At 48.5% G+C, this 22256-nt stretch overlaps 9 protein-coding genes across 9 annotated transcripts; 5 read left to right on the top strand and 4 right to left on the bottom strand.

Annotated features, from left to right (window-relative positions):
* Positions 1-378: 378 nt before the first annotated feature.
* N7478_009084 (F-box domain protein) lies at positions 379-2166 on the top strand (the record flags this gene model as incomplete). Its single annotated transcript, XM_056925298.1, has 2 exons — positions 379-1237; positions 1313-2166. 2 exons carry the CDS (start codon positions 379-381, stop codon positions 2164-2166), a joined length of 1713 nt encoding a protein of 570 aa, XP_056778024.1.
* Positions 2167-2401: 235 nt separating this feature from the next.
* On the bottom strand, positions 2402-3110 carry N7478_009085 (uncharacterized protein; the record flags this gene model as incomplete). Its single annotated transcript, XM_056925299.1, has 2 exons — positions 2402-2468; positions 2533-3110. The coding sequence occupies 2 exons, from the start codon at positions 3108-3110 to the stop codon at positions 2402-2404; spliced, it is 645 nt and encodes a 214-aa protein (XP_056778025.1).
* A 490-nt stretch (positions 3111-3600) lies between these two features.
* Positions 3601-5554, top strand: N7478_009086 (FGGY-family carbohydrate kinase; the record flags this gene model as incomplete). The annotated part of the gene is made up of 3 exons (XM_056925300.1): positions 3601-3819; positions 3882-4442; positions 4496-5554. The coding sequence occupies 3 exons, from the start codon at positions 3601-3603 to the stop codon at positions 5552-5554; spliced, it is 1839 nt and encodes a 612-aa protein (XP_056778026.1).
* Positions 5555-6075: 521 nt separating this feature from the next.
* N7478_009087 (calcium/hydrogen antiporter) lies at positions 6076-9736 on the bottom strand (the record flags this gene model as incomplete). The annotated part of the gene is made up of 6 exons (XM_056925301.1): positions 6076-6340; positions 6410-6573; positions 6642-7520; positions 7575-7598; positions 7657-9521; positions 9607-9736. 6 exons carry the CDS (start codon positions 9734-9736, stop codon positions 6076-6078), a joined length of 3327 nt encoding a protein of 1108 aa, XP_056778027.1.
* Positions 9737-10444: 708 nt separating this feature from the next.
* N7478_009088 (proteasome regulatory particle base subunit RPT6) lies at positions 10445-11766 on the top strand (the record flags this gene model as incomplete). The annotated part of the gene is made up of 3 exons (XM_056925302.1): positions 10445-10679; positions 10759-11434; positions 11508-11766. The coding sequence occupies 3 exons, from the start codon at positions 10445-10447 to the stop codon at positions 11764-11766; spliced, it is 1170 nt and encodes a 389-aa protein (XP_056778028.1).
* Positions 11767-13859: 2093 nt separating this feature from the next.
* On the top strand, positions 13860-15443 carry N7478_009089 (uncharacterized protein; the record flags this gene model as incomplete). The annotated part of the gene is made up of 1 exon (XM_056925303.1): positions 13860-15443. One exon carries the CDS (start codon positions 13860-13862, stop codon positions 15441-15443), a length of 1584 nt encoding a protein of 527 aa, XP_056778029.1.
* Positions 15444-16094: 651 nt separating this feature from the next.
* N7478_009090 (putative ubiquitin fusion degradation protein (Ufd1)) lies at positions 16095-18401 on the top strand (the record flags this gene model as incomplete). The annotated part of the gene is made up of 1 exon (XM_056925304.1): positions 16095-18401. The coding sequence occupies one exon, from the start codon at positions 16095-16097 to the stop codon at positions 18399-18401; it is 2307 nt and encodes a 768-aa protein (XP_056778030.1).
* Positions 18402-18785: 384 nt separating this feature from the next.
* Positions 18786-19925, bottom strand: N7478_009091 (transporter YIP1; the record flags this gene model as incomplete). Its single annotated transcript, XM_056925305.1, has 2 exons — positions 18786-19388; positions 19575-19925. The coding sequence occupies 2 exons, from the start codon at positions 19923-19925 to the stop codon at positions 18786-18788; spliced, it is 954 nt and encodes a 317-aa protein (XP_056778031.1).
* Positions 19926-20385: 460 nt separating this feature from the next.
* On the bottom strand, positions 20386-22166 carry sam50 (SAM complex subunit SAM50; the record flags this gene model as incomplete). The annotated part of the gene is made up of 4 exons (XM_056925306.1): positions 20386-21593; positions 21656-21839; positions 21940-22056; positions 22134-22166. 4 exons carry the CDS (start codon positions 22164-22166, stop codon positions 20386-20388), a joined length of 1542 nt encoding a protein of 513 aa, XP_056778032.1.
* Between the last annotated feature and the right edge of the window lie 90 nt (positions 22167-22256).

Here is a 22256-nt window from a genome sequence, read left to right on the forward strand (position 1 = left end):
CCGATCGTATCCAATGAAGAAAGAACTTCATTATATTCACCAAGCCGTGCACATTTGTGGGTATATCGTGTCCACAAGTTTTAGTACTAAGGTCTAGAATCAAATTTTGCCAAGTCCCATAATCTGAATCTCCACTTTGATTAAGGCCATCTCTGCCTGAAAAGTCCACCAAATCTAGTCTCACGCTCTAACTATTTGAGCCCCAGGCAACAAGCAACGCCTGCCTAAGGGTCCGCCGTTTGTCTCTATACATAAAACAAGCCACCTGGAACCACACTACAACCTCGACAACACTTCTTCTTCTTCTTCATTTCTATCTTCCTCTCACAATATCTCAGGTTATCTATCAACTTGAGCCTGCCGCCTATCATTAACGCAATGTTGCTCTCGCTTCCCCCTGAGTTGATTCAGCTCATCTTGCGGAGTTGCGAGGCCTCAGCTTTCTTGCAAGCTGCGTACAGCTGCCATGCTTTATTTAACCTTGCTTCGTCAAGTCGGGATCTCGTTCTGTTCCAGCTCAGCCAGACACCTGGAGACGCTGGGGACTGGGGACCTCTCACAACAAAACAGCTGTTCCAGATTCTTCTACAGCGCTGTCAACGGCAGCTGTTTGGTGTCGAATACCAATATGAAGGCAAAATGATCGAATTCAAGGGCAAAGTACTTGATACCAGAGCATCTTCATTTATACATGCAGAAGACGCCAAGCACTCCCTGCTAGTTTTCAAAGATGACCCTACGGTTTATCTTGTGGGTATTCACAACGGAGTATTATCTCTTCAACACCGATTTAATACCCCTGCGAGCAAATTTGGGGATGTTCAAATTCTTCACACGGTTTTTGATGACCCGGAAGTCTATGTTCTGCATCGTTTCCGGCCTAACTTTGATCAGGACTTAGATATGAGCCATCCATTTGTAAAGAGGGCGATACAGTCTAGTCCTCATGGGAAGATTTATCTGAGCTGTCATAGGCTAGATCATGGAAGCAGTGGTGTTCATGAAATTGCGCCTGAAAGCACGATCGTGGAAGTCTACGGATTTCCAGAACAAAATAGTCACGAGCCTTTAAGTCTCGCTGTACATGGAGACCATTTCGCGATATCATGGCAGCATATGCAGCATTCTCATGATCATCAAGTGGTTCTTTATACCGCGCAAAATTCTGAGGACGATGAAGAGAAATATGATTACCTACGGACAGATGCAAACTGGAAGGATCAATCGGCGCATATCGGTTCGTCTTACTCCATTCACTGTATACACTAAACGATCATCTTCTTCTCTGAATACTGATACGAAAGATACCTAGTTGTCTCCAAATACTCCTCATGTGTTTTGACAGACACCACCGATAATAGTGATGGTGACCGCGAATCTGACGGGAGAGGTGCCCCGGTTAAAATCGCATTCAACGATGAAGGCCAACAACTACTATACCATTACAGGGCAAAGACGCTCTATGATTCCTTCCATAGACTTCAGTGGACTCCCCCTGTCGGCCAGTTATATCCACCTGCGAGCGAGAACGGCTGTCGCGTAACATTCAGAAGCGACCTTTCGCTTCGTTTCTCAATCGGGATCCCCTTCTTCGGTACCCATCAAGCAGGCGATGGAACGCTCGGATCTCGCTGTCGCTGGCGGTACTTTGCGGTCGGGATAGCGACTCATAGAATAGAGCACTGGTCTGTAGCCTGTCTGCTCAGATCCGAGGCTTTCCCCGGATTCAACCGCTGTGGTCACGAGTTGAATCTCGAGCGAGGAAGACGGTTCAATGAATGGCAGATAATGGCACAGTTAGGAGGGTTCCAAGAGAATAGCACCTCACTCGGATCTCTGATTGCATATTCCAATCAAAAGACTCGGGTTGCGATGGCTAGCTGGAAGACTATATCTGTCTGGGCTCTGGAGCCAAATCTGTTAATCGAAGGTGATGATGATGGCTTTTATCCTGAATCATGGCAGACACCAGGGGGGTATCCGGAACTTCGACCGGCAATAATCCACTTGAATGCGGTTTGTTCTCAATTGCAGTTCACTGAGAAGGAGAATGAGCTAGTTGCGATTACGGATCGAGGCCTTATGCTTCTTCATTTGAAACCTGATGGGCGAAGTATTCAAGCTTTCGAAAAGCATGAAATCGACATTCCGAAGTCTGAGGGATGAAGCCTTGCTTCTTTTCCCTTTCCCTTTCCCTTTCCATTTTTCCTTTTATTTCTCGCCAGTTCAATTTTTGATACCAAATGCATAGCGTGCCTGTTGCTTTTTCTCAATTAATGGAATTCGTGGGACAATCTGACAGCGCCTTACAAAAGAAGAGTTTATGAAAAGTACCGCAAGCTATTTTTATTATTCTGTTCATAAAGAATGGTATTATACTCTTCTGTTTCTATGTCCAAGTCTATTCTCCACCGCCACCACCGCCAGACATAGTCAAGAAAGTAAGAATCAAAAGCACCCACCAATACCTATTCAAAAACCACATTAGCACACTTCCAACACATAACGTAGAAAGAACGAAAAATGACTTACTTCTGCAAAAAGCTCTTCTCCGGTACCTCCTCCGGGTTAGCTCCATCAGGTCCAACCACCACCGGCCGATTAAGATGAGGCTGAGTACCCTGTTCAGCAACAACCAATTGCACCTGAGGCCCAGAAACATCCTTCGTAATCGTAGACGCAGAAGCAGCCAAAGAAACGTGGTAAATATCATTCGCAGGACCGAGGTGAAGACGGAAAGTGGGCTGGGCGTCATCGCCAATCAGCACGGACATTGAGACAAGACTACCGGTCCATTGTTTCGGGTTTGAGGGGTTTGATTTGTAGAGGCCGATGCGAACGAGATCGTCGCCAGAGGTTGAGGGCTGGTGGTATGATACCAGTTCAGAGGTGAGTGTGGTCGGGTCGTATGTGACGCGCGCCAGGAGAGAAGGTTGCGCGGATCCAACGGGCCAGTATAGGATATCTGAGGTGTCGGCGATGACGGATGCGATTAGGAGCGAGATTGCTCCTAGGAGAGTGAGGAGGTACATGGTTGCCGGGTGGATGATTGAAGAGGAGTGATGGAGCTGGAGCTGGAAGTTCGGGGAGTTTGGGGCGGTCGGACCCATGTTGTTGCTATTCCCTATCGGCTTGTCAACTGGTATCCACTACATAGTGCGTGCAAGGTACAACTTGAAGTATAGAGTCCATTTAAATTCTGCTGACGACGTTGTGACATCAGATATCTGCCATAAAGTCTTTATTGAGTATAACAAGATAAATTAATAGCCATATCTAACCCTTTTATATACACAATTTCAAGCAAATGCCAGCCGTGGACCCAAAGTTCCCTATCGTAGTATTTTACCCCACAGGCTTAAGTTTGTGCTCCATCTCGGAAGTTCAGATGCGATCATTACCTTCCATTGCTTTCTCTGAAGAGCTTCCTCACTACTAGACGTTCTACAATACCTCAATTGAGCTGACATTGTGAGAGATTTGATTCCACTTCAAGATACATCCGACCCTGCAAGCTAATCTGCGCCACTCCGTCGCAGAGCTCCTCTTCTCCCCCGCACCACTTTTTACTCATAAAGCTCCGACAACCTTAGCAAAACAATGGCTTCGGACTCGCAACCTTACCGCAAACCCTCACTCGAGAGCTCCCGACTAGCCTCTCTGGGTTCCCGAGAGGATATATCCGTGAAAGCAGAGCATTTCATCGGTATAGATGTGGGCACAGGCAGTGCGCGAGCATGTATCATCGACGGCAGAGGAGACATTGTCGGCCTAGCCACGGAGAACATTGGACTCTGGCAACCAGAGCACGGCTTCTATGTACAGCTCATCCAATAAGCATTTCCGCATTCCTACATCTCCATGCTAATTGCATCTAACAGGAGCAATCCACCTCCGATATCTGGCGTTGTATCTGCATAGTAGTGCAACGTGCCATTAGCCAACATAACATCAAGCCAGAGACAGTGCGAGGAATCGGATTCGACGCAACATGCTCACTATCTGTATTTAACAACGAAACCGCCGAACCAATCTCGGTGACTGGTCCGAACTTCGACACAGACCGCAATGTCATTCTATGGCTAGACCATCGTCCCGTGAGCGAAGCGGCCAAAATAAACGCTACAAATCACAATCTCCTCCGATACGTTGGAGGGAAAATGTCTGTTGAGATGGAAGTTCCAAAGGTTCTTTGGCTAAAGAACCACATGCCGAAGGAACTTTTTGATAAGTGCCAATTCTTCGATCTAGCAGATGCCCTCACGCATATCGCAACGGGTAATGAGAAGCGAAGCTTCTGTAGCGTGGTCTGCAAACAGGGATATGTTCCTGTTGGAGTTGATGGGAGTGTAAAGGGGTGGCAGGAGGACTTCCTACATGAGATTGGATTGGGAGATTTGACAGAAGACAACTTCAAGCGCATGGGCGGCGTTGACGGGGTGGTGAGCCCTCCCTGATAAAAGATAGTGACACTTTCGCTAATATAATTACGCAGAATGGTGACTACTTGAGTGCTGGTGAGCTTGTCGGCCATTTATGCGAAAAGGCTGCTGCAGAACTAGGATTACCCGCTGGTATTGCTATTGGTAGCGGTGTCATCGATGCCTATGCTGGGTGGATCGGTACAGTTGGAGCCAAGGTTGATCTAGATGCTGCCCAGCTAAAAAGTGAGGTTGCCAAAAACGATCCGGCACAGGCCTTTTCTCGTCTAGCTGCTGTGGCAGGAACATCGACGTGCCATCTGGCAATGTCTCCGGATCCTGTCTTCGTTGATGGTGTCTGGGGTCCTTACAGAGATACTATTATTCCGGGGTATTGGATGGCGGAGGGTGGACAATCTGCTACAGGCGAATTGCTGAAGCATGTCATTGAAACACACCCGGCATTCAACCAAGCCTTATCAACTGCCGAAAGCTATCACAGCAATATTTACGAATACCTGAACGAGCACCTCAAGGAAATGAAGCAAGACCAAAACGCCCCATCCATATCCTATTTGGGTAAACACTTCTTCTTCTACGGTGATCTGTGGGGAAATCGGTCTCCTATTGCGGATCCGAACATGTCCGGATCTATTTTCGGATTAACGAGCGATAAAACCGTCGAAGGTCTTGCCATTTATTACTATGCTACCTTGGAATTCATCGCATTGCAGACCAAACAAATTGTCGAGACAATGAACAAGGCCGGCCACAAGATTACTTCGATTTTCATGTCAGGCTCACAATGCCAAAACGATATTTTGGTTGACCTCATCGCATCAGCTTGTGATATGCCGGTTGTGATTCCTAGGTATATTCATGCTGCTGTATGTCACGGTGCTGCTATGCTTGGTGCGAAGGCTGCTAGTGCCGATGATGAGGGAAGAACAGAGTCTCTGTGGGGTATTATGGACCGTATGAGCAAGCCTGGGAGAAAAGTGGCGCCCACAGTAGATGCGAAAGAGAAAGCTCTTCTACAAGCCAAATACCAGGTTTTCCTGGAGCAGTGCTTTAAGCAGCAGCAGTATCGGAAGCTGGTGGATGAAGCAGTTGGTGATTGGGGCTCGCACTAAACACCATATACTGAAATTTGAATTGATTGGTTTTAATTTTCATTTTCATTTCCATTTCCATTTTGAATTAAAATTAAGATTAATGAGCTTTGTTAGTAGCGTATTATTCTAAGATAAGAAAAAACGAGACGCAAAATTACGCTGGGTTGGTTATTGAGGAGTTAGCAAACTTGGATTTCCAAAAAGCCAATAATTATATTGCATAAAATCTCTAAATATATGTACGGGTACATCATTCTAAGTTCTATCTATTGTACTAGGTTATGTCATCTATTGAATAATAGCTCAAAAGTCTTGCTGACATTAGATAGGGTAGGTAGTAGAGCTATAACCTACACAGAGCCGATAACCCCATCCAGCAGCGACCGATGGAGATGAACAAGGACATAAAGGGTAGGCAAGTATAAACACATTCACGCTATGCACAAGATGACAGATATAAGACAAACCCCTCGCCACGATACATACTGTGCATCCATGTGGTCTAGGTAATTTCAGGGTAATAGACATTTGTGCTGAATTTAATATGCCCTACCTGCACGAGTGTGACCGATTGTATAGAACTTCTCGGGGCCATTAGCGCCCAGAGCAAGCGTGTCAAATCGGTCCACGCCCATATTGTCCATATTGCTATAACCTGACAGATAAAAGCCGAGCACAACAACCAGGTACGTCAAGACCAGGACGGAACCCTTGAAGTAGTTGCTCTTTCCTTCGCCGTATACGTACGAAAGCAAGAAGACACACAGGATCACGGTAATCATATCCCATTGAGGGAAAATGAGGCTGGGGAGAGACAATGTCAGCAGTGGTATTCTAGGTGCACATTCACGGCCAGTAAGAGAGAATACATACTTGAAAGAGTGCTTTGCGAGCTCTGATGGGATCATGGAACTGGTGTATATGGCACTGAATAAAACAAGAGCAGGCACCTGCAGTAGGCAGACCTGCAATGCGTACGCTGAACCAATCTCCATGGACAGGGCAATATTACCGTTCATTGCGAACGAAATAGCATTCTAGTGAAAGTAGTTAGCAACCGTGATCAAAAGGTAGTCTAGCAATAAGAGAGTAAGTAAAAACGTACAAGGAACTCAGTGGTGTTGGGGACCAGAGCAAAAAGTGTGATACCAAGGAACTTTTCGTCAATATCAACGCTTTCCAATACCACGTCTACCGTGTTGACAAGAATTTCTGCAATAATAGCGTACAGCAAGGTTGCTCCAAGCAGAATAATGGAACTCTTAGCTTTACTCCAATTTGGAGCATCATGACCTCCAGCAGTGTGGTTAGCTTCGACAGCAACACCGATGTCCTCGACTTCGTCTAAGGCTTGGGTTTGAGCTTGTTTTGCTTGCTCTGCCAAGGCACGACCAGCATGACGCCCAGCAGTTTGTTGACCAGCAGGTTTGCGGCTTCGAGCGGCATCGCGAGCCGCCACTGCGGCTGCAGTTGCTGCAACCTCTGTGACTTGTCGTACAAGACGCTCGTTGTCTTCCCCAGTAAGCCCGTGGATAGCCTTGGGAATCTTGCGGTCTTTGTCGCCGCTGCTCGATGGGGGTACTAGATGAGGTATACTGCTCCGATTCTCCGAAACATTATCACACTGCTCCCAATTGTTGCCACTTTCATCTTCTAGGCCGACTTGTCTTAATGATTGTCCTAGAATCCGCTTGTACAGTTGAGTTTCCCTGATCGAGTCTTTGCGGCTGGCTAGTGCCCCGGAAGCCTCGGCCGATCCTGAAAAGAGCATATGTCTGGGTTCAAACGATGCTGAATCGTGAGCAGCTTGAGCCGCAGCTGCCTTCTTCTCTTTTTCTTCAATTTCGGTGGCCCAGATTAAAGCAGCGTGGGTTCTTAGGGTGAACCAAAGACCAATGATGTACGACAGGAAAAGGAAACCAGCCGCAGCCCATGCGTACGGTTGAACAGCTTTCTCGTAGAATGCATCCTGGAATGTCGCTGTCTGAGAGAAATAGCATTGTCGACAATCTCGGTTGTCCTCGCCGGCTAGTCTTACACAAGCATGGCAATTAAGTTCGTGCTGTAGTACGATGTTAGCACGTAAACCTCGGTTATAAATGAAAACCCTAGTCACTCACACTGCCATAGACCTGATAGAACAGAGTGGGTCCGAAGGCTGCAATCATAGCAAATAGTAGCATTGTTGATGTTACACCGGCGGATTTGACATTGAACCGCTGGGTTTTACGCTTGATGGCGCCAAAACACATTGATAGTCCGGGGAGGAAAAGGATACCGGCAAATATACTTCCGATGATACTTCCCTCCACAAGTTGGGCTTTGCCTTCTGTTAAAGCAACACAGTAGAGGTATACTTCTACCACAGTCGAGAAAAATGCATTAATCGCGGCACCTAATCCCATGGATGATTGGGCGGAGATGGAAGCCACAGCTTGACCGATGAAATAGGCCAGTGGAATAATCGAAAATAAGGCCAGAGTAAAGATGAGCCCTGGATGGGTGAGCCATGTCTTTATGCCTAGGAAGTTGCCCAGGAAATGGTAGTCAAGTATGACAAAAAGGACAACACTCAGCAGATTAATAAAGAAGATATTAGTGCCATCGATAGTGTATTTCCAGTACCTGCTTCCTGCAGCACGGTAGGTACATAAGAGGATGGAGGGCGAGGAAGATCCAGAGCTAAGTCGTGAATATGAGGTGTCCGAGTGAAAAGACAAGGCAAGAGGATGGCGCCGCAGGTGGCTCACCAGAACCAGTGTCACGCGGCCCATTGGAATAAAGAAGACCAGTAACCAGCAAATTAGCGACACCATAAGTGTCAAGGGTCCCACTAAGAAGTAGAAGAATATGAAGAACACAACTCGGCCCGTGGTCCATTCACCGCGGCCGAAGAGACGACGCTTGGAGTGGTGAAACTGTGAATCTTCTCGCTCTCCTCGCAGAGGCCGTCCTAGCAGACTATCTTGCTCACCAGCAGAATCCACGCTATTCCGTCGACGCCCAACAAGCGATCGGTCCCTACGAGGTCCGAAGAATAGTCGACCATGTTCCAGATCCCCATTCTGCCATTGCTCGTACTCGCTGATGCTTCGGCCTTCACCTTCATCCTCTTCTGCATAAATCTCATCTGTTTGGAGAAGAACGAAAGAGCCGAATGGGTAGAGTAGGTAGCGCGATAAGCCCGAGAAAACCCTTCCGTAGGCTCGGGCACTGGAGGAGTAGGCAAAGAAAAAGCATGCGATCGCTGCCATTAGAGAAACCAAGGCAAGCCACCATCCAAAACATAAAGACCACAGGATGTTAGTCAGGAATAGCATAGGACTCACACGACCCCCAGGAGACGAATGAATATCGCCCTCGGCCGTTTTTTCCACCGATCGGCTTTTCTTATACAAAGCCGGCTTCCAGATTCGAATACCGAATGGATGGGTTTCATTGATAGCTTGCTGCCGATCCTTGAGCGTAAAGCTTTCGGTATCACTAGACACATCCTCCTCGTCGTCGTCTTCGTCGCTGTCATCATGATTATCATTATGGGAATCCTCGTCTACGCTGTCGAGATCGCTTCCGCCATCCAACTGCCGCAGTGATGGAAGCTCGAGTGAGGCTTCTAAGCCCGGCTCCGGAAGGCCGGTCTCATCCACACTGATATTATCCGATTCACCCCAGATCAGCGGGCTGGGTCGAGCACTCGGACGGCGCCTCAAGGTGGAAGTTGCACGCAAGGGGCGAATTCTCGGTGACGGCTGGGTGGATTGATGGAGGGCATCTTCTTCGATTTCCTTAAGATCATCGTCGGTGGAAAATTCTTGTCCCTTGTGGGGTATTTGGCGCTTCGAGGACATGCGGCGCGTAACCGAGGGCTTTCTAGGCCTATCGGGAGCTGTGGAGGATGAGGTGAAAGCGCGACCCATGGAGTCCTCCTGGTTCTCTTCGTGGCGTACGTCAGATGTTGCTTCAGTGGAGGAGGTATCCAGGGTTCCTGTTCGCGGATAGAAATTAATACCATTTTCTCGAGTCTTTCCCTTTTCTCCCCTTATCCCGTTACACGGAGGGCCTGGTCTCACCGTAAGTTCTTCGTGCAGAAGAAGTTGATCTTAAAGCCGGATTGGATGACACCGAGGCGTAATCACTACCTGACATCCCTGAGGGCCGTTTTGACTCGGGAGCCTCGGGGTCTTTTGTGTCGCCCGCCATATCTGGATAGTCTTGTCCAGCGAATGGAACGAGATAATAGAATGACAAGAAACCTACCCAACCAAAAAGCTCGGACGGTGAAAGGGCAAAGAAAATGTCAAAGAAAAAGCAAGAAGTGGGACTGAATACCCAAGCACCCTGCAAGGACTTTAGAAATTAACAAAAGTAAAGAATTCACGTCATGTCATGGCGGGGAGGCAGATGAAACGGGTCCGATCTCAATGATCGCATCAGCTGAGATGCGGATGGATGATAATGGTCGATATTGACTGTCATATCAGCCCAATCATTAAATCCGCGTGGAGAGCTCCCGCTGTTAATAATCGGATGATCCATGGCTCGCGGCCAATCACTGGGTCTAATGACTAATCTTATGGGGAGCTGTGTGTTTGTCATGTTTGCTCAGAAGTGATAGCCTAATCATAGACACCTGGAGAACCAGGCTCCAAGATCATGTGTTTGGTTCCCGCAGCTTCGAGAGAGCTGGTCCACAGCTTCATCGGTGACATCTTCATCTTAGCCTCCATCGTTTTCTTTGCATCCTGCACCGTCCATCCCACGAATCGCTCATTTCCCTCCGATTGAGCCTACTATCATATACTTCTGGTTTATAGGAAACTTATCCTTCCAGCAAGTCTCATCCCTCTGTGGACGTCAGCAGGGTCGACCGCTCCTCTCTTCCTTCTCCGATAGCGTCATCACTTCAACATGGCGCTGGATAACTACTACCGCAATAAGATCGAGGGCATGAAGCTCGAGATTATACAAGGCCAGGCAGTTCTACGACGATTAGAAGCACAGCGCAATGATTACAACTCCCGGGTACGCCTGTTGCGGGAGGAGCTCGGTCTGTTGCAGCAACCTGGCTCGTACGTTGGTGAGGTCGTGAAGGTTATGAGTACCAAGAAGGTCTTGGTGAAAGTACATCCGGAGGGAAAATACGGTATGTCCATACATGATCTAGGGTGCCGCATCTACCCAGCCAGCCTTGTTCTCTGTCTAACACACTACTCATTTTATAGTGGTCGATATTGCCGACGGTGTAGATATCGCCAAGTTGAACGTGGGCAAGCGTGTTGCGCTTTTGTCTGACTCCTACAAGCTGGAGAAGATGCTGCCATCCTCCGTCGATCCCCTCGTTTCGCTCATGATGGTGGAGAAGGTCCCAGACAGTACATATGACATGATTGGTGGTCTAGACCAGCAAATCAAGGAAATCAAGGAGGTTATTGAGCTTGGTCTGAAGCACCCCGAGCTTTTCGAATCGCTGGGTATCGCACAGCCCAAGGGTGTTTTGCTATATGGACCTCCCGGTACCGGAAAGACACTGCTGGCTCGAGCTGTCGCTCACCACACGGACTGTCGATTCATCCGTGTGAGCGGTTCGGAATTGGTTCAGAAATACATTGGTGAGGGTAGTCGGATGGTGCGTGAGTTGTTCGTCATGGCCCGTGAACACGCACCAAGTATCATCTTCATGGATGAGATCGATAGTATTGGATCTAGTCGTATAGAATCGGGAGGTGGCGGCGACTCCGAGGTACAACGTACTATGTTGGAGTTGCTGAACCAACTTGACGGTTTCGAGCCCACCAAGAACATCAAGATCATTATGGCGACCAATCGATTGGACATTCTCGACCCTGCCTTGTTACGGCCAGGGCGTATTGACCGAAAGATCGAGTTCCCCCCTCCATCGTCAGTTCCCCTCAGATTTCCCGCTAAGATATGATTTCGTAGTACGATGCTAACTAGTTTTTGTTCGGTGTAGTGTCGAGGCTCGTGCGGATATTCTACGGATCCATTCTCGGTCTATGAACCTGACCCGAGGCATCAACCTGACCAAGATTGCCGAGAAAATGAATGGATGCTCAGGTGCTGAGCTTAAGGGTGTGTGTACCGAAGCTGGTATGTATGCTCTTCGTGAGCGACGTGTGCATGTCACACAGGAAGACTTCGATCTGGCCACTGCCAAGATTCTCAACAAACACGACGACAAGGAAGTTGCCGTGTCGAAGTTGTGGAAGTAGATAGAGGCAGGGGGGTGGTCGGCCTGTACCATTAGTTTCTAATTCTACCCTTGCACTTATTTCCGTCCTGAACCCTCAACAGATGCGTGCTTGGCACCGCGCATGTGTGTAGTGCCAAATAATGATCATCTAGCACTGCCCAACTTTATCTCTTGGCTTGACGCACATAGGGGCCCAGTTGATCACCCTTAGACAGAATCGGACTTAAGACCGAATCTAACCCCTTTCAATAAGCCTAGCCAATATCCATACTCATATCCGTAGATCCGTCTTATATGTTCGTACTTTTGTAGCATACTACCTAAGCAATTAAGATGCCGCCATTATCGCGATACCCCATCCAATCCAAAATGAACAGAATAAACTCCAACATTGAACCGTTGTAACATAACCCCCGTACGCCCAACCGAGTTTTGACCGAAAAAGCAATGCAGACTGAGACTGAATTGTTCATCCGTCATCCCTTGGGGTCTTGGCCCGTTGCAATCATTCCTACCCCCATCTGCTTCAACGACAGTAGTCCGTCTTGGCTTCGCAGCAGTGGGGGAAAAAGAAGGGTCGAACATACTTAGCATCATCCCTGGTCTGACTGTATCTAGCAATGGACGGTATGTCTGTTTTCAAGTTCATGCAGAAGACACATTCATCGACACAATATGTGTAAGTAGTATTCTGCATCGCCCCCAACTTGAAGGGCCAAGAGCATCATGGTTACCTCATAATCTTTCATGTAGGCGAATGCCCGATCGACCGCTTGGCGCGGATCATTGAGCGCCCTAGTGAAAATATTCTCTTGGCAGTCTGACATTAAATAGTACAGCTAAAAGGATTCTGCATGTTTCTTTAATGGCCCCTGATTAATGTAGTTCGTTGTGTATTGTGAGACTATCACCAATGCCAAGGGCCAAGCACAGTTTGAATTGTTCAATTCAGCCACCGTGGATAAAACGGGGTTACCCGTCTATAGCCTACAGTCCCCCGTACGGAAGAATTATTCCACTCTTCCCTTTTTCCGCTCCACATGCAAAGTATACTAGAATGGGCAGATTGGGTTATTTTCTGTAGATGAAATTTACCCGGGCCTAGTTGATTGGACCACGATACATAGTTGCCACCCGGGGCCCCAATATAGTGTACAGTGCAAGTACAACTCCGTCACTACGGATCACATTCGAGAAGAAAGTGGATCTTCACTGCTTCTCTTTTCGCACTGACGCGGCCTAAAAAAGAACCGCGTGACCTGCGGATCAGTGGGGGTATCTCTATTCGAGGTGGAACCTGGTTGTACTCAATACTTGGCTGGGTCCACTGTTCCCCAACCAATTCAAGTCCGGAGTAACCAGAGAGAAATGTACCAGGTACACAGGAGATGTCCCCCTTACTCCTCAAAAACAGGCATGGATTTATCATTGGATGATCTATGTTTTCTTTTTTGTGTTTGTTCATCGTTGCGTTATCTTATTTTGTTATGGATGACTGTATAGATTGGGGCGAAGAGTGGCAGTGGTGATTCTGCCATAGTGCATAGTATACATCATACTAGTAGTAGACATCTGCACTTGAAGGCCATTCTTTCATATATCTATACATCTCCCTCGTTCCTTCGTCTCTTTATTCTCCTACCACCTACTACATAATCACTATTCTCTTACAACCTGAACAACCCGATCATCTGATTCACCCTTGTCCCCTTCCTCCCTCTCACCCCCAATCATTTACTCCCCGTGTTCGGCGCCTGTGCTCGCCGGACCTACTCAATTGGGAGCATCCGCAACACTGACCGACAGACCGACTCTTATCATTACTCAATCCAATAATCCAATAATTCAATAATCCCAATTCCTCATCGGATTCTCCACACTCCGGGTCTTTGTTTCCGTCCCGCATGACAGTCGCACTATAACTCTTTTTCTCGCCGGTGAAGATCTGTTCGTCAGTCGATCAGATCAGATCCCTTCTTTCAATCGCATTTAACCCCGTCCGAGTCCCTGGTTCCCCACATCACCTCTGACTATATCCATTCGGTGGAACCACCCACCTTTACTATATATTTTGGACCCTCTCAACTATAAAGGCCCCGTCATCCACGGACTATGTCCGACTTGTGGCTCGATCTTGTTTCTACTGTTAATATCGATCACATCGATACCATGCCTGCCGTTCTACAATCCACCATTAATCTCCTAGAGACGGAGCTCATTAAAGCGCGGGCCGCTTTACAAGAAATTCAACCACATCCACCAATCTTACGCATTGGCGATGAAGTCGCCGTCGGTGCCATGGCCGCATATCGCCAAAACCTTATCGGCCGCGCTCCGGACTTCTATGGGTCTCGTCGTTTGACTGCAAAGGAACTCGGTCTCGAGCCAACAGTACGTGAAATAACTCACGAGAAACTACTTCCAGCTCCAATCCAAGCACCAAAACCTGCTCCTGTTCCACAACGAGCGCCTATCGAGAGGACCTTAACCAATAGCTTGATCTTGGATCATATCGCGCCCTACCTATCTGCCCCATCCTTGATATCTCTGGCATCAACTTCGCGACACATGCACAGCATGGTGACCCAGACTCCATACATTTTCCGCCATCTCGACCTGACTCATTGCCGAGGCGCAAATCTACCTACCAAAGAGCAACCCCGTAACGACTCTCAAACAGAGGACGAGTTCTACTCTGCACCATTACGGCGTATTTTCGGAAGTCTGGAAAAGAAATCCGTCTTGCAGGATGTGCGCAGCCTGGTTCTAGACGGATTGACCGTGCCCGCCGATCTAGTTGCGGAAATCATCCTGACAGATCGATTCAATGTCAATATTCTTTCCATTCGCGAGTGTCTGCATCTCAACGAACGGAAACTCATGCAAATAATTCAACATGCCGTTCGACCCACGCGCCCAGAAGGTACTCCCCGCGTAAAGGGTATCTATCACTTCTCACCTATAACAAAGGCGCCTCGAGCTCCAGTACGGCGCCGATACCGCGACTGGTGGGGTTCTCGCATTGGTGCCTCTCGACGCCCAAGCGAGACCTCTTCAACTTCCTCTTCCTCTTCAACCTCTTCATCAGATAACGAAGAGGAAGAACGTCCTAGAATCCAGAAGACCCAACAAAACGAATGGTATAGCCCCTCAGGCAAATTATTCAAACACACCATCGAAGACGGGTGGGCACAAACCCTACAGAAATGCGAGGGTATCATCGCATTTGATGCAGTGCTTTGTCGCGGCCCGCGCCATGATGTCAACCTATATTCTTCCGCCAATGAAGATACGCCGGCCCCAGAAGATCCTCTTCTTGCACCGGCCATGGCCACAGTCGCTCTGGGGCCACGCGGGTGCGATGGATGCCATAGTTCTCCCGAGGGACCGGTGATCTGGGGCCAATCTCCAGATCACCAGTTCCCCTTGTTGAGTCCCATGCCATTGCATGTATCGAATATAGCAGCTGCAAAGCGCCCTGAGCAGATTCCAGGAAAACATCCACTCCTGATTGCTCGATGCACCGACTGCTTGAATCATCGCTGGTGCCACCGATGCAACAAATGGTTCTGCGGTAACTGCCTGCCTCAACCACAAAATGCTCAATTGAATTTGTCTCCACACCAAACGGCAGTTCGTCCAGACCAGGAGAACTTTAGAGATGCTGTTCGGCCATTAGAACGAGAGGTATGTTGACTCCATTACTTGGGATAAATCCCATGTTAGATCTAGCTATTAACTTGAACTATCTAGTCACTCGGACAGGGCGTTTCTAAGGACTGCTGGGAGTGTGGACCGACAGTAAGTGGCTATTATGCAAATCTGAGAAGCTTCATTTCTATTCAGAAATGCTGACTCTTGACTTAGTGTGCATCGTGTAAACTAGATTGCCAGCGCAGATGTCAAAGCTGCCAGGGCGAATATTGCATCGATCACAACGAAGGATGCTCTGCAACGATGGTAAGCCTAATTACATGTCCATTTCAAGGTTCACAGTTAACAAAGTTCCCAAATAGTGTGATTGGTGCAATACCAGTGCTCGCCACCGTATGCGGACGTTCCAGTGAGTTCGGACTCGAAGCGGAGATAACAAGTGATTTATAAGCGAAGGAGTATACAAGGAGCAAGATTAGCAGGATATTTGGACTCTCTTCTCATTCTGGGAATTCATTGTGAAATTTAATTCAACCATCTGCTCCGTAAGCTTGATTGCATATAGATCCAATAAGTGGGGAGAGAAGAAAAGAGGCTTCCAGAACTTGCTCGGAGAGCTTGTCAGCTTTCTCGCCCCGCGCTCCACCTTAAATTACTCCAATTTCTCAATGTCCACTTTACCCTCTTTACATCATGGAGGGCAATTCCTTGACCTGGTCAGCCCAGCTGGCTGTAGCTGCTCCCGAGAAAACGCCACGTTTACCAGGCGACAAGATCACTTTACCTCAATCCGCGCTCGAACAACTTCTCGCCGCCGCACCTCTCCAAGCCATTTCCCCGAACCCGAATTCTCGCGTACATACCACGGCCTTCGATCCTTTCAACCCCCACACTTTCGCAGCGGAGTCTCGAGCCCGCCAACAGGTTGAACATCGTCAGCAGCAGCTTCCTCATCCTTTGACGTTCCGAATTGTTAATCCTCAGAATGGTCGCTTCGTATATGCGGGGATTAGAGAGTTCTCTGCTGCGGAGAATGAGGTCGCGCTGAGTGCTTTGCTTCGCGAGTCGCTCGGGATAGAAGATGAAATAGAGCCGGCCGCCGAAGTGAACGGGGACACTGAGATTACCGATGCAAGGGAAATAGAAGACGCATTACCTTCTACTAGCCCAAGCGTGACCGTACATGCAAAGCAACTCCCAAAGGGCACATATGTGCGCCTGCGACCGCTGGAAGCTGGATATGATCCTGAGGACTGGAAAGCATTACTGGAGCGACATCTACGAGATAACTTTACAACACTGACAGTGAATGAGCTGTTGACTGTCCCTGGAACGCGCAGCGAAGCCTTTCGATTCCTAGTCGATAAAGTCTACCCAGAGGGCGATGGGATATGCGTGGTGGATACCGATCTAGAGGTTGATATCGTTGCGCTATCTGAAGAACAAGCCCGAGAGACTTTACAAAAGCGACTAGAGCGTGCTACACGTGCACCAGGCACAACGAGCGGTAGCTCAGTCGGTGGTGTTCTTTCTCTCGGAGAAGAGGTTGCAGCGCAAGTACTGCCGGGAGAGTACGTGGACTACGAACTACGCGACTGGAACCGTGAAGACACGATTCGAATCGAACTTATCAACGAATCTCCGAATGTTTGCCTTTTTGTCAGCCCGCTTGGTGCTCGCCAACAAGGCCGGCCTCGATCCGATATGCATGTTTGGGGAGACTTTTCAACTCAAAGTCCCAAGACATTAGAGATTCGGTCTACGAATGTGGCTCTTGAAGGGGCAGAGGCTCTTTACATATCAGCCCACGTGCTTTCTCTTATTTCTGAGTCTGAAAACCCGACTCAAACGCAGCAGTCCCCGGTACAATATTCCCTACGCATAGCCACGGGTGAAAGCCAAGAGAAAAGTGAAGAAGATGAGAGCGAGGACCACGAGCCAGGAGATGTACAATGCAAAAACTGTCAACAATGGGTACCAGAACGAACATTAATGCTCCACGAGAACTTCTGTCTCCGAAACAACATTCTCTGTACTCAGTGTCAAAATGTTTTCCAAAAACGCTCACCCGAGTGGGAAAACCACTGGCACTGTCCACACGACTCATCACACGGCAACGACGAGCCCAGCAAACAAAGCCACGACTCGATATTCCACAACTCATACGCATGCACAGATTGCGAAGTTCAATTCGAAGGACTCCCCTCTCTAGCCCAACACCGAACAACCGAGTGCCCCGGAAAACTAATCCTATGCCAATTCTGCCATCTCCTCGTCCCCCAAAAAGGCGACTCAGATCCCGACCTTCACGATCCAGAAGTAATGCTATCAGGCCTAACACCACACGAACTAGTAGACGGAGGCCGAACAACAGAATGTCACCTCTGCGCTAAAATTATTCGTCTCCGCGACATGAACACTCACCTCCGACATCATGACTTGGAACGTCTCTCACGCCCTCCACCTCGTATCTGCCTGAACAAAAACTGCGCCCGCACACTTGGCAGCGTAAGCAATGAATCTCTCGGACTATGCCGTACCTGTTTCGGACCTCTTTATGCGAATACATATGATCCTGAAGGAAAAGCTCTCCAGCGAAGAATTGAACGACGCTATCTATCCCAATTACTTACAGGATGTGGCAAAGCATGGTGTCAGAATTCATTCTGCAAGACTGGAAAATCCAAAAGCAAGTCACCTGCTGGTCCTGAAACTATGAGCATGCCAGAAATCAAAGAAGCTACGCGTCCATTGGTAGAGTCTATTTCTGTCAAACCTGATGTTGCGAATTTATCATCTTTCTACCTCTGTACCGATGAGACGGGTCAAGTCCGTCGTAATCTAGCAGAGATGATTTATGCTGAAGGATCCGCGAGTGGAGACAAGCGGTACAATTTCTCATGGTGTGTTGCTGGCGTTGAAGCTGCTGGTGGCGATTTAGAGAAGACGAGAGAATGGCTAGCTAAATGGGCACCGGCTGAAGGCGAGAAGATGGGATAGATTAGAGCGTGGTTTATCTACTGGACATGGATGATTGATATTGATGTATATGGTGATTTAACGGATTTCAATTCATTTAACAGGATGGATTTACAGGATAAAGGTCAAGGGTATGGATAAATGGTGTGTATTCGATAGAGCAAGCATGAACGAATCTAATGATACATGATAGTATATAACAGGCTTATTATCGTAATATTCATAAAAATTAATGCAAAGCGCCCAGGGCAACCTTAGTGCACTCTTTACCGATTTGTATCTGTATCTGTAGGTAAAGGATATGTAGCATCCTAGTGATGACAATCAGGATCACAGCCAAACACAGCCATGGCCAGTATCTTCATAGCCAACTAACATAACTGCATGTGCTAACAGCAAAGCATCCTAAAGCGCCCCCGTCTTCGCAGCCAAAGTGCCCGTTCCCCTGCTCGAAAAAATCCCCATAATCCCAAAAACAACATAAAACAACGCAAGCGGATAAGCCACCAATCCTCTCATCCCCGTCATCCTAGCCACAGAGCAAAACATCCCCGAAGAGCTATACGTACACCAACCCACTGCAGCAGTGGTAAGAAGGTATCCGAACAATGTATCCATAGGAAGGAGGACACCGATAAGAGCCGTGAGCACGAGAGGAAGAAAGCAGTAGCCCAGAACGCTTGCTGAGCGGGGAAATGTCAGGGTAGCGGAGAAATGGCCGGCAGCTGAAGCGGTGGAGATAGATGGCTTGTGGTGCGGGTTGTAGTTTGATGGGTCTGCGGCGTTGGGGGCTGATGCTGCGTCGAGGACGGGGGACATGAGACTGAGGATTAGGTGTAGAGAGACGGTGCCGAAGACGGCTACGCCGTAGATGTAGCCGTAGAAGACCTTTCCAGAGAAGAGGAGGAAGAGGCCGTAGAGGAAGACGTAGAGGAGGGCGCCGTAGAGGTCGCTGTCGTCCATTAGGTGGTTGTCGATTGAGGCGAAGGGGTTGAGGACGGTGAGGGTCTATAATGGGATGTTAGGTATGATGATGCACTGTATATCAAATCAAGTCAAAGCATCAATGCGAGAGCAATAAAGGAGAAATATCCTAATTAACGTGACTGAATCCCCCCACTGTTTTGTTGCTTTTCACACCTCGTCTCGTCTCGCCTCTCTCATTTGATTTGATTGATTGAATCAAAAACTCACCTTAGTCTTAATATGACCAATATTGATCCCAAGTTCCTCTTGCAAAGAAGGCTCCCCATCATACCCCTCCGCTCCAAACGCAGCCAACCACCCAGTCCTCAAGCCACCCTGTTCACCCATCCGTCCACTCACACCCGCAGCCGGGGCCCCAAATCCCCCATATCCAGCAGCAGGATATGCCTGTGCAGGATTAGGCGCGCCACCGAACCCAGCACCATACCCAGCTTGCGAAGGAGTAGTGTGTCCGGAGACAGAGGAATAGGACGTGGGGAAGAACTGGAGGTTCTGTGCAGGTGCAGAGCCTTGAGGGGCATAGCCCTGTTGCTGTTGTTGGGGGTAGTATTGAGCCATTGCCGTAAACGGCTACGAGATGAGTAGCGCTGACAATGTGGGGGATCGGAATTAGAATCGTGGTGAGAGCTGAGAGCTGAAGCTCGAAGTGTACAACTTGGCGGTTTGGGTGCGGTGATGATGCTGAATAAGCGGGTGGAGTCTGCACATGTGCACGGGGCGAACTATAAAGGAATAACATATAAAGGAAAAGGTTTCGATTAATTTAAATAATTTATTAGGAGGGTGGGTAACGGAGTGAGAAGAAGGTATCCTGGTGATATTGAATATCACTTATTATGGATGTATTTTTCTAAGACTAGGTTATTCCATAGTATAACAATGTGATAATCAATCATCTAGTGGGGTACCTGACATCAAAAAATTGGAATCGGAGGATAGCAAACGATCAAGATAACAAAGAAAATAGGAGTTGTTGAGTATAGTTCAAATCCGCTAAAATCTAAAACAGAACATATTTCTACAGGAAGCTGATACCAATGCCCAGCTGTAGGCCCTTACGGCCCTCTTCGCCTTTACGAAGGACCAAGGGGAGAGCGAAGTTCAGCTCAAATCGCGCCGCCGGGTGAGCGTAGACGAGACCGACACCAGCTGAGATACTGGGGAGACCATTTTGAAGATCAGAGATAGTTGAAACCACTGCGTCTTGCACCTCGCCACCGGTAGTAGGAGTGTTATTCTGTGATGTGCGTAGCGGCATCAACCGGCCGCCATTCAAGAACGCCTGGAGGCGAATGGGCCTATCAGCTCCAACTCTTGGGAGAGGAAAGAGAAGATTTGCACTTCCCGCAGCGTAGACATCTCCACCTAGAGAATCACCACCTTCACGGGGACCAAGGCCGCAAAGACGGAATCCACGAACGTCAGTGGGTCCACCAAGGAAGAAGCGATCGTTTACACGAGAAAGCTGCGGACGAGAATTTGAGTCCAGGCCCAAGGGACAAAGAAGACCTGCACGGAAGCTGGTGGTCAGGCTAATACCGCTGTCACCCTTGATGAAAGGAATGGGGATAGGGATGGCGCCTTGAGTCTCGACCTCGGACTTCCAGAAAGATACGTCTCCCTTCAACGGGCCCCATCCGGCAACCTCGTTGAAAACCTTCGCGTAGTATCCGCGCGAAGGGAGCATAGGGTGATCCCGCTTATCACTCACCCAGCTGTGGAAGACACTACTCTTCACACTATCTCCGGCATCAGCTCGGATGGTAGGAGAGGCAGCTTCCGAAAGGCCAGTAACCTGTCTCCAGAATCCATTGTAGCCCAATTCGTGGCGATTGCCAGATTGAGACAGCCATCGAAGCTTGCTCCATCCACCCTTAACCACCTCATCGTGGCTAGCCCATTGCTTCTGGGTAGCGCTTGAAATACCGCCAACTTCCAAACGGAAATCCGGGTCACAGAATAACGGAGTCTCAAAAGCAGCTTGGTAGGCAGATCGTGTACGTGTACCCAAAGAGGCATTCAAGTTGAGGGTCTCGGCGCCTCCGAATACATTGCGCCACAGGAGGTTACCGTAAGCTGAACCTTCCGCATTTCCAAGGTCGGTGCCGGTCTTCAGAAGTATGCGGGACTTCTCTCGGGTAGCGAGGTAAACATCAATAGTGCGCAGGCCGGTGACAGGGTTTTTCGACTCATCCAAATTAACAGAGATAGGTTGTTGGAACAGGTCTGGAATTCAAGATGTTAGAAAAACTGTCAGAATTCTTTGCATGCCGTAGAAAGTCACACACCAAACCGTCCAAGCTTGTCTGCCGTAGCCGAAATTTCCCGCAAAGCCTCGGATAGGGTTAAAGGTTGATCGCGGTTCTCAAGAAGCGGGCTGACGATCTTTTCGAGGAAGCTTCGGCGAGTGTTCGGGGCACTGAGGAACTGAACTGAACCGATGTTGGTTGGCAGGGTGGAGTTTTGGTCGAGCTGATATCAATCGCGATTAGCCGGAAGATCCTCGAAGCTCATTGTTGCATGATACCAAAGTACCAGTGGTCTCGGAGACTGAAGAAATGGAACTGCATACCAATTCAGAGAGACGATCCTGGGCCTTGCCAAGAATTGCCTGCATCCGCTCATTCACAGCTTGTTGCTGTTCTTCAAGGACCTTCGGGTCCTTGCGCTGTTGCAAGCGCTCGAAGATCTACCGAAGGGGTAGTTAGTAGGGTCCTTTCAAAGGAAAAAAGTAACAAAAGTAAGGCATATAGAAGGATGACATACGTCTTCATCTCCAACCGACAGAGGAGAGGACATTGTGACGACTGCAATGGACCATTATCGGAGAAGAGCAACAGCTCGATGATCGCGTGGGAAAACGGTGCCCCACGTGACTCCGGGGAGTTC

The sequence above is a fragment of the Penicillium angulare genome (genome assembly GCF_028827245.1).
Source record: "Penicillium angulare strain IBT 27051 chromosome Unknown utg000005l_segment0_segment0, whole genome shotgun sequence".
Lineage (NCBI taxonomy): Eukaryota > Fungi > Ascomycota > Eurotiomycetes > Eurotiales > Aspergillaceae > Penicillium > Penicillium angulare.